This window comes from Pelobates fuscus, chromosome 3, assembly GCF_036172605.1.
Source record: "Pelobates fuscus isolate aPelFus1 chromosome 3, aPelFus1.pri, whole genome shotgun sequence".
Taxonomy (NCBI): domain Eukaryota; kingdom Metazoa; phylum Chordata; class Amphibia; order Anura; family Pelobatidae; genus Pelobates; species Pelobates fuscus.
The window spans coordinates 401,088,558-401,103,239 of NC_086319.1; the positions used below are offsets into that span (position 1 = coordinate 401,088,558).

The 14,682-nt window shown below is 39.0% G+C and overlaps 1 protein-coding gene across 1 annotated transcript; it reads left to right on the top strand.

Moving 5' to 3' along the window:
- Positions 1–2,820: 2,820 nt before the first annotated feature.
- Positions 2,821–12,201, top strand: LOC134601928 (extracellular calcium-sensing receptor-like). The gene is made up of 5 exons (XM_063446434.1): positions 2,821–3,078; positions 5,416–6,219; positions 6,305–6,532; positions 9,184–9,307; positions 11,291–12,201. Exons 1-5 carry the CDS (start codon positions 2,821–2,823, stop codon positions 12,199–12,201), a joined length of 2,325 nt encoding a protein of 774 aa, XP_063302504.1.
- The last annotated feature ends 2,481 nt before the right edge of the window (positions 12,202–14,682 follow it).

Below are 14,682 nucleotides of genomic sequence, written 5' to 3' on the forward strand. Positions count from 1 at the left end.
TATATACCCTGTGTGTATATGCCGCCAACCAATGGATTTCCTCTACCATAATGGGGCGTGACCATTTCTCGGCGCGAATTGCGCTGCCCTATCATTACGGGAAATACGAGAGGGGGAGGCGGAGTATGTAAATTACGTAACATACAATGAGTCCCTCCCATTATTCTCCGTGATCATAGCCCGATATGGGCTGTCTTCTACCATGTTATGGGCATTTGCCGAGATATGGATTAGATTATGTATATATATGGGAGGTGCAGCTGTATTTTCATATGTATATCTATGGTATTAGCGAATTTGGTTTAATCCGTTCTGGGTATACGGTTACATCCAGGTATGTGTGTATATAACCAGCTTCATGTAGTCAATAAAAAAGTTGTTATATTTGACAAACTTGTCATAACTATATATCTTTCAGCTATACCTGGAAAGTGGTAACTATGTATCCATACCACAGCCTATATTATAGGGGTAATTATGTACTTTATGAAGGAGCAGACAGTAGAATCAAAAACGAAAAACAGAAAAAGAACCTAGGGGGATATAGTGAAACCGTAGTAAATTTATCAAATAGAGAGTAATAAATAAAAAATAATAATAAATAATAGTAATAAATATGTTTAGAGACTACTTTTATAAATTAAAATATCTGAGTCATGTAGTGCAAGGAATTATATATAGTGTCTAAGGATTTCCTAATATCGGAACATATATGTATTTTGATGTATTATTAATTTATAAAAGTAGTCTCTAAACATATTTATTACTATTATTTATTATTATTTTTTATTTATTACTCTCTATTTGATAAATTTACTACGGTTTCACTATATCCCCCTAGGTTCTTTTTCTGTTTTTCGTTTTTGATTCTACTGTCTGCTCCTTCATAAAGTACATAATTACCCCTATAATATAGGCTGTGGTATGGATACATAGTTACCACTTTCCAGGTATAGCTGAAAGATATATAGTTATGACAAGTTTGTCAAATATAACAACTTTTTTATTGACTACATGAAGCTGGTTATATACACACATACCTGGATGTAACCGTATACCCAGAACGGATTAAACCAAATTCGCTAATACCATAGATATACATATGAAAATACAGCTGCACCTCCCATATATATACATAATCTAATCCATATCTCGGCAAATGCCCATAACATGGTAGAAGACAGCCCATATCGGGCTATGATCACGGAGAATAATGGGAGGGACTCATTGTATGTTACGTAATTTACATACTCCGCCTCCCCCTCTCGTATTTCCCGTAATGATAGGGCAGCGCAATTCGCGCCGAGAAATGGTCACGCCCCATTATGGTAGAGGAAATCCATTGGTTGGCGGCATATACACACAGGGTATATATTCGACATTTGGAGCAGCAGTTCATTTGCCTCTGACGAAGGTGCTTGCTACAGCACTGAAACGCGCGTCAGGCGTTTTGTCTGTCTTATTTATAGACACTATACACTTCTTTTGCACTGATTCACAGTATGATATTATAATTTTGGCACTTATGTTTTTCTTCTTTTATGTTTGGTATCGATAGATATTAGCAACTTTTGCCACTTAAGGATGTCTGATCCAACAGACTCATAGACTTTAGAGAATGTGTTGCCTTTGTGAATAACATATTGCATAGTATCTTGCATTATCAATTTAGCAACCTAAGGGACCTTATCTGTGTATATATATCTTTTCTTTAATATTGCTACACTCTATATGGATATGCCGTGGGCACTCTAAGCATCACGATATCCACAATATCTTACTATTATATACGCTTTCTATATATATACAGCCTAAATACTCTAGGTCCGAGGTGGAATGTATATAGCATATGTATGCACTCCGTTTATGCATGCCCTAATCGGCTTTATTGTTAACCATAGAGGCATACTTTTTTGCATATACTTTTGCCTCCACATATAGAGATATATACTCTGGCAACTCTAGAATAAGTGGCAAATTTGCATCATTTCTTCCTCCTTGCTTAATTTATGAGTCGGTATATATAGTAAGGACCTCCTTTGAGCCTGATACAATAAAGCTCAGTTTATTGGTTATACGATATACCAAGATAGACTCCATACGGATACTAGTGGGGAAGATTTAGTATTTATTCTATCTATCCGTAAAGATATCATTCCTTTGACCTAAGGGGATATCATTATTATTTATTATTATTTTTTGACTACTAAACGATTTCCAGACACCTTGCAGCCCATATACCTGCCTCTCGCAAGATATGTGGCTTGCATAACTGTTCGTTCTTTTTCGTTTTGGATACCCTGGCCTTAAATTTGAAATTAATTTTTAATTCTTGATGTTGGTACTCTCAGTATTATTATATATAAAGTTGATCAGAAAAAAATAGAAATGAGAAAAACGTAAAAACAATAAATACATTTCATAGTGTAGTATTTAATGTTACAATAACATTTTAAAACAACCACATGTGCACTCACAAGGATATATGCACAAAAATGTTTTATACTAAATGTACCTAAGTCTAGAACAACTGCAAAAACATGAGATGGTTACTAATTATGAATTAATGGTATTAAGGTTTTCAATCTGGAAGTAGTGAGTAGAAATCAAATATGTTTTTCTTTCCTTCGTGAGCCAAAATGTTTGTTTATCTGATGCTTTGTTTTTCTCACTTGAGTCACAGTTTGTTGAGATATTCAAAGAAATCTTTAACAATCAATGGGATTTTTAAAAACATATAGCACTATTAATTAATCATTGTATTTGCGCTCTTTCTTTCTTTTAAGCTTTGAATTTCAGAATTTCCAGAGCTTGCAAGCCATGATATTTGCTGTGGAGGAGATTAACGCAAGTCCAGACCTTCTTCCCAACATCACATTGGGCTTCAAGATTATCGATACCTGTAGTGTCCTGAGACGGGCAGTGGAAGGGACTCTGTGGATGTTATCAGGAGGGAGTGAGAGCATCCCAAATTACCAATGGCAAGAGCAATCACACTTAGCCGGCATCATTGGTGACTCTGGATCAACAAGGTCCATCATTATGGCCCATATATTGGGACTCTATAGATATCCACAGGTAGGAGAAGAAAGTACTGTGTAAGTAGCCATTGTTCTGTTAATGAGATAATGCTGCAAAGTAAACAATTTAGTTTAAGATAATTAGGAGGCTTTAGAAATAACTACAACAATGATGTATGTATACAGGGAGTGCAGAATTATTAGGCAAATGAGTATTTTGACCACATCATCCTCTTTATGCATGTTGTCTTACTCCAAGCTGTATAGGCTCGAAAGCCTACTACCAATTAAGCATATTAGGTGATGTGCATCTCTGTAATGAGAAGGGGTGTGGTCTAATGACATCAACACCCTATATCAGGTGTGCATAATTATTAGGCAACTTCCTTTCCTTTGGCAAAATGGGTCAAAAGAAGGACTTGACAGGCTCAGAAAAGTCAAAAATAGTGAGATATCTTGCAGAGGGATGCAGCACTCTTAAAATTGCAAAGCTTCTGAAGCGTGATCATCGAACAATCAAGCGTTTCATTCAAAATAGTCAACAGTGTCGCAAGAAGCGTGTGGAAAAACCAAGGCGCAAAATAACTGCCCATGAACTGAGAAAAGTCAAGCGTGCAGCTGCCAAGATGCCACTTGCCACCAGTTTGGCCATATTTCAGAGCTGCAACATCACTGGAGTGCCCAAAAGCACAAGGTGTGCAATACTCAGAGACATGGCCAAGGTAAGAAAGGCTGAAAGACGACCACCACTGAACAAGACACACAAGCTGAAACGTCAAGACTGGGCCAAGAAATATCTCGACTGATTTTTCTAAGGTTTTATGGACTGATGAAATGAGAGTGAGTCTTGATGGGCCAGATGGATGGGCCCGTGGCTGGATTGGTAAAGGGCAGAGAGCTCCAGTCCGACTCAGACTCCAGCAAGGTGGAGGTGGACTACTGGTATCATCAAAGATGAGCTTGTGGGACCTTTTCGGGTTGAGGATGGAGTCAAGCTCAACTCCCAGTCCTACTGCCAGTTTCTGGAAGACACCTTCTTCAAGCAGTGGTACATGAAGAAGTCTGCATCCTTCAAGAAAAACGTGATTTTCATGCAGGACAATGCTTCATCACACGCGTCCAAGTACTCCACAGTGTGGCTGGCAAGAAAGGGTATAAAAGAAGAAAATCTAATGACATGGCCTCCTTGTTCACCTGATCTGAACCCCATTGAGAACCTGTGGTCCATCATCAAATGTGAGATTTACAAGGAGGGAAAACAGTACACCTCTCTGAACAGTGTCTGGGAGGCTGTGGTTGCTTCTGCACGCAATGTTGATGGTGAACAGATCAAAACACTGACAGAATCCATGGATGGCAGGCTTTTGAGTGTCCTTGCAAAGAAAGGTGGCTATATTGGTCACTGATTTGTTTTTGTTTTGTTTTTGAATGTCAGAAATGTATATTTGTGAATGTTGAGATGTTATATTGGTTTCACTGGTAAAAATAAATAATTGAAATGGGTATATATTTGTTTTTTGTTAAGTTGCCTAATAATTATGCACAGTAATAGTCACCTGCACACACAGATATCCCCCTAAAATAGCTAAAACTAAAAACAAACTAAAAACTACTTCCAAAAATATTCAGCTTTGATATTAATGAGTTTTTTGGGTTCATTGAGAACATGGTTGTTGTTCAATAATAAAATTAATCCTCAAAAATACAACTTGCCTAATAATTCTGCACTCCCTGTATATATATATATATATATATATATATATATATATATATATATATATATATATATATATATATATATATATATATATATATATATATATAATGCATCTAGATAAATAGATTTATAATTCATTAATTCTCTGGGCTGAAATACCCTATTAGCAAACTACATGTAAAATAATCATGAGTTCTAATGACTGAATAAGTCATACACCTCCTCTTCCCACATCTATATGTGCCCAGATAATGCAACCAAGTAGATCGGGATAGGATGTTCTAGATTAGGGAACAGATTCATTGTAATTGCAGCTGTACAAGTACTATGCTGACACATGCAGGATTCACAAGAGACATACACTATTTGTTTTGCTTTTGTTTTGTTTTTTGGGTCACTGCTAAGTTAGGCCAAAAGGTTATTTACTAACTGGCGTAACTCCAATCATTACAAAAAAAAGTTTCCACTTGAGCAACATCACTTCCTAAAAAGCATTAAAGATTGCAAAGCTATATCCATGGGGGAGTCAGCATTAAAAAAATGCCATATCTTGGGTACTGAAAACATATATAAGATTTGTTTTTTTCTAGCTTTTTTCTGTATCTTCAGATATTCTGAAGGATAGATGTTATGGAATAAAGGAAAATAGAGCATATCTTATTTGTGCTTTTTCTACAGATCAGTTATTTTTCTACTAGCCCATTTCTGAGTAATAGGAATCAGTTCCCTTCCTTCTTCCGGACAATACCTAGTGATGAGTTTCAATCTCGAGGTCTAGCTCAACTCATCTCATATTTCGGTTGGACCTGGGTTGGTCTGTTGGCCACTGATAATGACTATGGACTAATTGGTATCCAAGTGGTTAAACATGAAATCTTAACATCTGGAGCATGTGTGGCCTTTGTTGAGAATATCTTGACTAGTCACCCAACCAAAAATGCCCCACATATTGTTCAGGTTATCGGAATGTCAACAGTCAATGTTGTAGTAGTTTTGTCTTCTGATTCTGACTTCATGCCAGTGTTGGAAGAGTTACTAAGACAAAATGTATCTGGGAAAATTTGGGTAGCTAGTGAATCTTGGTCAACATCTGCTCTTCTGTCCAAGGAAAGGTTCAACAAAATTTTGAATGGCACAATAGGATTTGCAATCCATGGTGGCCAGATGCCAAGATTTCCAGAGTATCTCAGCAGTCTTTATCCTTCTAAATACCCATCTGATGGCTTTGTGAAGGAGTTTTGGGAGCAAATATTCTCTTGTGAGTGGTTTGGGAAAACGGACAATAACACCACACAAGAATGTACAGGTGAAGAAAAACTTGAGAGCTCAATAACTAATGCAGATCTTAGAATTACATTCAATGTCTATACTTGTGTTTACACATTTGCCTGGGCCTTGCAAAGTCTTCTGCAGTGCCAACCTGGTGCTGGACCATTTCTTCACAAAGAATGTGCTAATATCTTATCTTTTCGACCTTGGCAAGTAAGACATGACTGCCTATGTAGCATTTTTTCTGCTCAGATTTCTCATAATGTATTAACTTTTTTTCTCATCTTTTTTCTTCTAGCTACTTTATTATGTAAAAACTGTTAATTTTCTAGTCAATGACAGAACACATATTTTCTTCAATGATAAAGGGGACCCTCCAGCAATATATGATATTGTGAATTGGCAGTCAGGGGCCACAGGAAATTTGGAGCAGGTTATAGTTGGAATTTATAATTCAAATGCCCCACGTGGAAATACTCTTATTTTAGACAGTTCTGCTATTAAATGGAATACGAGGGATGCACAGGTACCATATAACAAGCCATACAGGGGCAATATAATAAAAAAAAAAAACACAGGTATATACTATGTATAAAATATTAAGAAATTCAGAAACCCAGTGAGGTGGGAATTGATATTACCTTTTTCATAGAATGTTTTTCATAAAATTATTTTATAATAGTAAGACATTCATCTCATAGAATGACTGCTCTGGTACTGATTGGAAGTAGCTATACACAAAAAGGGGTGTTCCTATTTTAGAAACATTTTAGTTATGTGTCCACCTGAAATTAAACAATGTATTTCTCTAAACAGAAAGTAAAGGCCAACAATACAGTGCCCATTTTATTTATTCTATGGTTTTTAAAGTCTTAGGGATCTCCTTCACTTATATATATATATATATATATATATATACCGTATTTATCGGCGTATAACACGCACCGGCGTATAACACGCACCTCATTTTTAGAAAGCAATTCCAGGAAATTTCCCCCCCTCCCATAGTATTCCCCCCCTCATCCCATAGTATCCCCCCCTAATCCCATAGTGTTCCCCCCTCATCCCATAGTGTCCCCCCCTTTCCATAGTATTCTCCCCCCCCTTTCCATAGTATTCTCCCCCTGCCCTCCCATAGTATTCCCCCCCCTCCCCTCCCATAGTATTCTCCCCCCTCCCCTCCCATAGTATTCTCCCCCCTCCCCTCCCATAGTATTCTCCCCCTCCCCTCCCATAGTATTCTCCCCCCTCCCCTAGTATTCTCCCCCCCTCCCCTCATATTCTCCCCCCCTCCCCTCCCATAGTATTCTCCCCCCTCCCCTCCCATAGTATTCTCCCCCCCTCCCCTCCCATAGTATTCTCCCCCCTCCCCTCCCATAGTATTCTCCCCCCTCCCCTCCGATAGTATTCTCCCCCCCTCCCCTCCCATAGTATTTCTCCCCCCTCCCCTCCCATAGTATTTCCCCCCCCTCCCCTCCCATAGTATTTTCCCCCCCTCCCCTCCCCTCCCCTCCCCTCCCATAGTGTACTTCCCCCCCCTCCCCTCCCCTCCCATAGTGTACTTTCCCCCCCTCCCCTCCCATAGTGTACTTTCCCTTGTCCCATAATTACTTACCTGTCCTGAAGCATGGGCCGGCTTCACAGCACGCACCGCGGTACAGGAACTTTAATTTCAGGTTCCGGTTTCCGGCGGGACTGAAAGGAAGTGTGCACACTATTGTGCACACTTCCTTTCAGTCCCGCCGGAAACCGGAACCTGAAATTAAAGTTCCTGTACCGCGGTGCGCACTGTGAAGCCGGCCCACGCTTCAGGACAGGTAAGTAATTATGGGATATCGGCGTATAACACGCACCCACGATTTTCCCCCTATTTTCAGGGGAAAAAAGTGCGTGTTATACGCCGATAAATACGGTATATATATATATATATATATATATATATATTAAAACATCCTAAATACCCCTTTCCTTATCTTATTTCTGCAGCACTGTCACAATCATGCCGACATTATCTTCCCCTCTTTTTCTTTGTCTTCACATCCAATGAAATGGTTTTCAAAGAGAATCATTATGGACAAGAAGCACATGAGCATCAAGTGCTGAACTCCTCCAACCAGAAGCCTCTCATAGACATGCATTAAATACAATACATCTTTATGGAGTCTGACTCCCCCCATTCAGGAAGTTGTGAAGTCTGACTCTGCTCACTCAAGAAGTTCCATCCGGTGGCTGTCTGAGAGATGGCCACTAGAGGAGGGATTAGCTCAGTAAACAAAATCACTGTGGTGGTGTCACATCCTGTTCTGTTCTGCGGAGATGTCTGGCCTTGGCTTCTGATATCCAGTACTCTTTTTCAAATTCTTGTTTAGTTTTACTTGTTTTTTCTGGTTTTCTATTCTGTGTCTGGTTTTCTTTATGCTGGGTTTTCTGGGTTCCTTCCTTTATTCCGTTCCTGGAATTCCCAGTCTCCTGGATTACTTTATATGTTTGTTATTTGTTGCCACACCCTTTCCTTTTCCATTAATCCTTTTGTTTCAGTTGGTTCCTGCAGGCAGTTGTTTCATGTCATCTGCCCCTTTCTTTGCAGGTAAGTACTGTATGTGTTTTATTGTTTATTTAGTCATGCATATCTAGGCTGATAGGACCCACCGTAATTGGAGTACTTTGATGCAGTGGTGGGCTGCATACATCTTGGCCATTTATGTATGTCTAAATCTACAATGTTTTACATATATAGTACTTAGTTATGTCTCCTCTTGTTTTGTTTTATTTTGTCTTGTATTCCCAGTTCATGTACAGTCCTGTCCTGCCCTGTTCATATTTCCCTTATGTCTTGTGTACATGTTCTGGGTTCAGCTTTCTGTCCTGCTCCAATTCTGGGTTATTCTAGTCTTGTCTTGTTATCTTGTTAGGTGCCTGTTCTAGTCTTGCCTTGTTTCTAGTACTGGATACATATCTGCTGCAGAGCCTCCCTATGCAGTTTTTGGGAGGTCTGCATATCATCAAGCTCCTAGCTCTTGGGATCCGCAGAAGCTGCATCAGGGCCCTGGTATGTGGCCGCACAAACGCTCTAGTTACCCAATTTTGTATATACTCCATTCATAGTATTCAAAATTGTTTCTAAATGTTTAACATATAAGGTTATATATGTTATATATATCTATATATTTCATTTAGGTGCCATACTCCCAGTGCAGTCCAAGTTGTCCGTCAGGGTTTCAAAAGGTAACAATACCAGAGAAACCTACCTGCTGTTATGAATGCAATCCATGTCCTCAGGGGAAAATCTCTAATCAAACAGGTACTGTAACTTGTCAATACTATTTTAAAACAAATCCATGAAGTGGCAGGTCCAGGGCAGGTCCTTCGAAGGGTTAGCCCATTTACTGACATGAGCTTGGTATTTGGGCACATCGAGTCAGTAATTGTCCTTTCAGGTAGTCTCAGGGTATTAATGCACCATCTACATTATTGAGCTGTGGAACTCTAGTGAGAATGAGTAGCCTGCTTCTTATGGTGTAGTATTTGCTGGCCTGTATGGGTATGATTTCTTTAACATGGCACTGTAAGAAGGCCTGGTGTTGCACAAGTCAACTCTACATTCCCTTTGTTGGGCTCCTTGTTCCTTTCCGTTCAGCATGTGCAGTGAAGTTTCCACTGTGATGTCAGAACTTAAATAGGTGGAAAGAGAGTTCATTAGAACATCCCATTAATTGTAGTACTGCACAAAAAGACATAAAGGGATGGAAATGAGAAAGTGTCATGGGGCTGGGGGATCGTATCGGCGTGGCCACGCCCGATCAGTGTGGTCGCACCGAGAAGGGAGAAGCATACTCACCTGGATCAAGGTGGATTGCCAGCCGATCCTCCAGTAAGACAGGTCCCAGATGGTGCGGCGGCTGCTGCGGCCCCGTTGTTAAAAGACAAATTCACAGTGCCCACATTAAAGGCGCCTGTGTGTGTGTGACATCACAGTGTCGACACACACGCACATTTTGGAGTCAAAGGCCACGTATTGACCAATCACAGCACTGAGAAGCATATTTAAACCTTGTAATGCCTTTTCTCACTGCCCTGTCGTGGTTTCCACTTGTTGGTTGTCAGAGAGCGCATTCTTGTTTATATTTTAGCTTTTTTGACATTGGCTTATATTCTGACTTTCCCTACTTCTGGTATCTTGACCTTTGGCTAGGATTTTCATATTGTCTCATTCTGTACCCCGACCTTGGCTTCTTTAATAACCATTCTCTTTGACGTTAAGTCCAGCCATTCTAGGGCCTGGTATACGTTGTTTGTGCTATCATAGTTTTGCGTGTTGTGTCATACAGTAGTCATGACAGAGAGTGGCTTTCACTCTCAAAGTTTATACATTCCTACTTTATATCTGGGTATTTGTCTGTGAGCACGTGCATGTACGAATGTTGTGTTTTCTTAGTGTCTGAATACGTGTCTATATGTGTGTGTCACAGGTGTCTGTGAGTGTGGTTGGAGTTATGTGCTTGTTTTTATGAGTGTGTTTATCTGGATGAGTGTATTTGACTATATCTATTAGTCGGTGTTTGTATATAAATATAAAGTTGGAGGAACTGTAAGGTAAAGTGGTATGGTTAAATCATGATAAAAAAGCAAAACTCTTAAGAATACATTCTAAATGCTTTTGATTCTTTGTTCATCTTTCTCAATCTGATGTCCCTCATGGCTAGGAACCCAGAATTTATTTTCAAAATTTGGCTGAGTTCCACAACAGTAAACTGCACAGGAGTGTGCACAAAGGTTGAGTGTATTGCAGAGTCATGGTTTTAGGATGGGGAGGAGATTGCAGAACAATCCCCCCCCCCCCCCCCCCCCAGACATTTTAAGGGGGGTTATGAAATGTAGGATTCTCTTAAATCATGATGGTGTAGCTTTTAAAATCATATGTTTTATTGTTTGTGTTGAAAACCTATTTTAAAGCAATTACTTTCCCTTCCCACATTTCTAATTTAAAATAATTACATTTCAAAAAGTAGGTGCAAACATTTAAACTGAGAAACCTGTATTGAATAACCAATCTTTTGTGCTTAGTTCTGCTACTTTGACCTAAATTTAGATTTTTACATTGAATTCATTTTGAATTCACACTTCAGTGAAAAATCTTGCTAGTTATATGTGTATTGCATAAAAATTATAAACATCTACTGCACCACCACAAAATTGCAGAGTTTCCCTCTTGAGAACGTGGTCTGAATCTGTTCATGAATCCCTGTAACTTACATAAAATGTTTACACTGTTGCTTTCTTTCAGATGCTGTTGAGTGTCAACAATGTTCCTGGGACATGTGGCCAAATCAAGAACAGGACAGATGTCTACCCCGCACTATTGAATTTCTGTCCTACAAAGACCCAATGGGTGTGAGCTTGGCAGCCATTGCTCTTTTCTCTTCTACAGTCCCTTTTTGCATTCTGATGGTCTTTTTCTGCCACAGAACTACTCCAATAGTTAGAGCCAATAACTGGTCTCTCAGTTGCCTTCTTCTAGTTTCTCTCTCCTTTTGCTTTCTTTGCGGCCTAGCTTTTATCGGCTACCCACAAGCTGAGATGTGCCTGCTGCGCCAGGTGGCATTTGGGATGGTTTTTTCAATCTGCATTTCCTGTGTCCTCGCAAAGACTGTCACTGTTGTAATTGCCTTCAAAGCAACCAAGCCAGGCTCAAGGTTAAGAAAATGGACAGGGATTAAGATCTCTTACTCTGTCATGGGACTTTGTGTCTTTATTCAGTTATGTATCTGTGTATCATGGCTCTCACTTTCCCCACCATTCCAAGAATATGATATTCAAACACAATCTGGAGTTATCATCATTACCTGCAATGAAGGGTCATCAACAGCTTTCTGGTGCATGGTGGGATATCTTGGCTTACTGGCCACTATTAGCTTTATTGTTGCATTCTTGGCCAGACGCCTTCCAGACAGTTTCAATGAAGCCAAGTCCATCACATTTAGCATGCTGGCCTTCCTCAGTGTCTGGGTGTCCTTTGTTCCAGCTTATCTTAGTGCTCGTGGAAAGAACACAGTTGCCATGGAGATCTTTGCCATCATTTCTTCCAGCTGGGCTGTGGTCATCTGTATCTTTGTGCCAAAATGTTTCATTATATTATTCCAACCCAACATGAACTCCAGAAAGTATCTCATGAAGAAAGACATAGGACAGAAATAAATCAACGTATATACAATATTCCAAACATAATATGTATGAATAGATAATAATTGCATCTATGTATCATTTGAGTTTGCACCAGAATTATACTTTACTTATATTAATATAATAATTATTGCTTTATGTTCACAATTGAGGGCAAGATGGAAGGAGCCAAACACAGGGCAATTCTAGAGGAAAACTTGTTTTAGTGTGTAGGACTCTTGTAACTATTGATAAGGTTCTCCCTCAAGCAAAATAATGACCTAAGCAAACAGCCAGAGCTACATTGGAGTGGTTTAAACTAAAGAATCAAAATGTCTTAGAATGGCTTATTCAAAACTCGGACTTCAACGGAGAAACTGTGGAAAGACTTTGCTGTTTATCAACCATTGGTGTGGTAAAAGTTGAGAAATAAGTGTAGGCCCATATGTGTAAAGCTTTATAAAAAAAAAAGAGTCCAATGGTGGTTCTAAAAAGTATTCCCTAACAGAGATGAGTATATCTGCAACCAACCAATGTCTGTCTTATTAATAATATTTGTGTCATAATTAAATAATATTTTGTACTTTTACAGTGTTAGATTTGTGTAAAATTAATAAAACAAAAATCAAATGAATTCCATTTTATCTCCATGCTGTACACTACCAAATGTAGAAATGTCCAAAGAGGGGGGAGACTGGCAAACAGACATGGGCATTTGGTTTCAAACAAACTGCAATTTGTCTGAATTTCGACTGATAGGGGAGTTGTCCAAATTCCATTGCTCCAAAGTGGCGAATAGACGAATCACGAACAAACGAACCAGATTGTGGATGAGAACGCTCTTTTGACTTGTGATTCAGAATTCCATCTGTGACTCCAAAAAAAAGAGAAGAGTAATGGAAAAAAAAAAAAAGATAAGTGATGGTTAGGGGACAGCCACCTAAGTTGATTTTATTCACAAGTCAAATGAGAAGTGACTAACAGTGGAAATAACAGGAGGAGCAGTAATTAAAAACAATCTATATTTATATATTATTTTCAGTATATGGAATTTGTTATTGCTATTTGTGTGCTGGGGCACAGGATGGCTAGAAGGTTGGAACAGATTTTAAACTAGTGGTATGGGGGTGGGACATAGAAGTCTACAAAATGAAGATAGCACAAAATGGAGATCAGCTTTAAATCAGGACAGAGGGGTGCAGATGAACGGAAGGGGTAAGATCAGAACAGAGAAAGCATGTAATAAAAATTTACAGACAGTACAGTGGTTCATGATAATAGTAAATGTATGTTTGCTCATGCTAGAAACATAAACAACATTGGGGAACTAGAAGCACTGAAGTATACGACAAAATAGGCATTACGAAAACATAGTGGGATGCCACACGTGACTGGGCAATTAAAGTGTCACTGTCTCGAAGAACTTACCTTTCTCATATTGTTTTCTCTTCTCTTCCTGTTGTTCTTTTATTATTTCTGATCTAGTTTTCTTTAAAACATAAAACAAAGAAGTGACTATATTGCCTATGTATTTTTCCTATGCTTGACTTTCTCTGACCAAAGGAGGAATTTAGGTCTGCTCCATTTCCTGTGGATTTCAGATAAAGAACTGACTCTTCTCCTTAAGACAGGAAATGGAGCGGACTTAAACATCTCCTTTGGTCAGAGAAAGTCAAGCGTAGGAAAAATACATTTGACAAAATAGTCTCTACTTTATTTTGTGTTTTAAAGAAAACTAGGTCAAAAAGAAAGAAAAAAAAGAACAGATTCTAAGAGAGGAAGAGAATAGGAAAGAATAGGAGAATGGTAAGTTTGGCATGATGGCGCCTCTTTACCTTAAATGGTCACACATTATTTAGGAAGGATAGAAAAAACAGGAAAGGTGGTGGGGTATGTTTGTATGACAACCATGAGCTAAAGCCAAATATTAAGCAAGTGTTATGTGACAACACAAATGTTGGGATCAGTTATAAACTACCTAAAGTTGACATTGATGAGGAAGAACAACTGTTACAGCAAATTGTGTTGAATTGTTTTTAATGCGTTTCCATATGTTAGGCGTACATACATCATATTCAAACTTTTACTGCATCATCGCCTACGTAGAGGCTCTGCTTGAGTAACAAAGGTAGTAGAAAATGCGCCTACGCAGAGGCTAACTTTTAGCAATACTTTACAGTTTCGTAGTGTTCTATGTGCGATCAGTGTATTAACTCGGTTATTTTCAACATTGGCCTATTTCAGTAAGCAACTGTGGTTGACTCTTATATAGTTATATGTGGGTTGGCGTGTGGTGTTTGGAAGGTCTGTGGTGTTGAGTGTATGTGTCCCCGGGATCCTTATGATAAGGCGTTTGGTCCTGTGGGTTTGATCCCTTTTGAGCTCCACTATTTGGTGTAATATAGCAGTCTGAGGTGTCGTTGTCATCAGGGTCATTAATTGGCATGGTTAGCCTGGGCAGTCTGAGTACTTGTTGCGCCGTGTGCCCTGGTGTGTCGTTCGTTGGGTTTGGTTGGT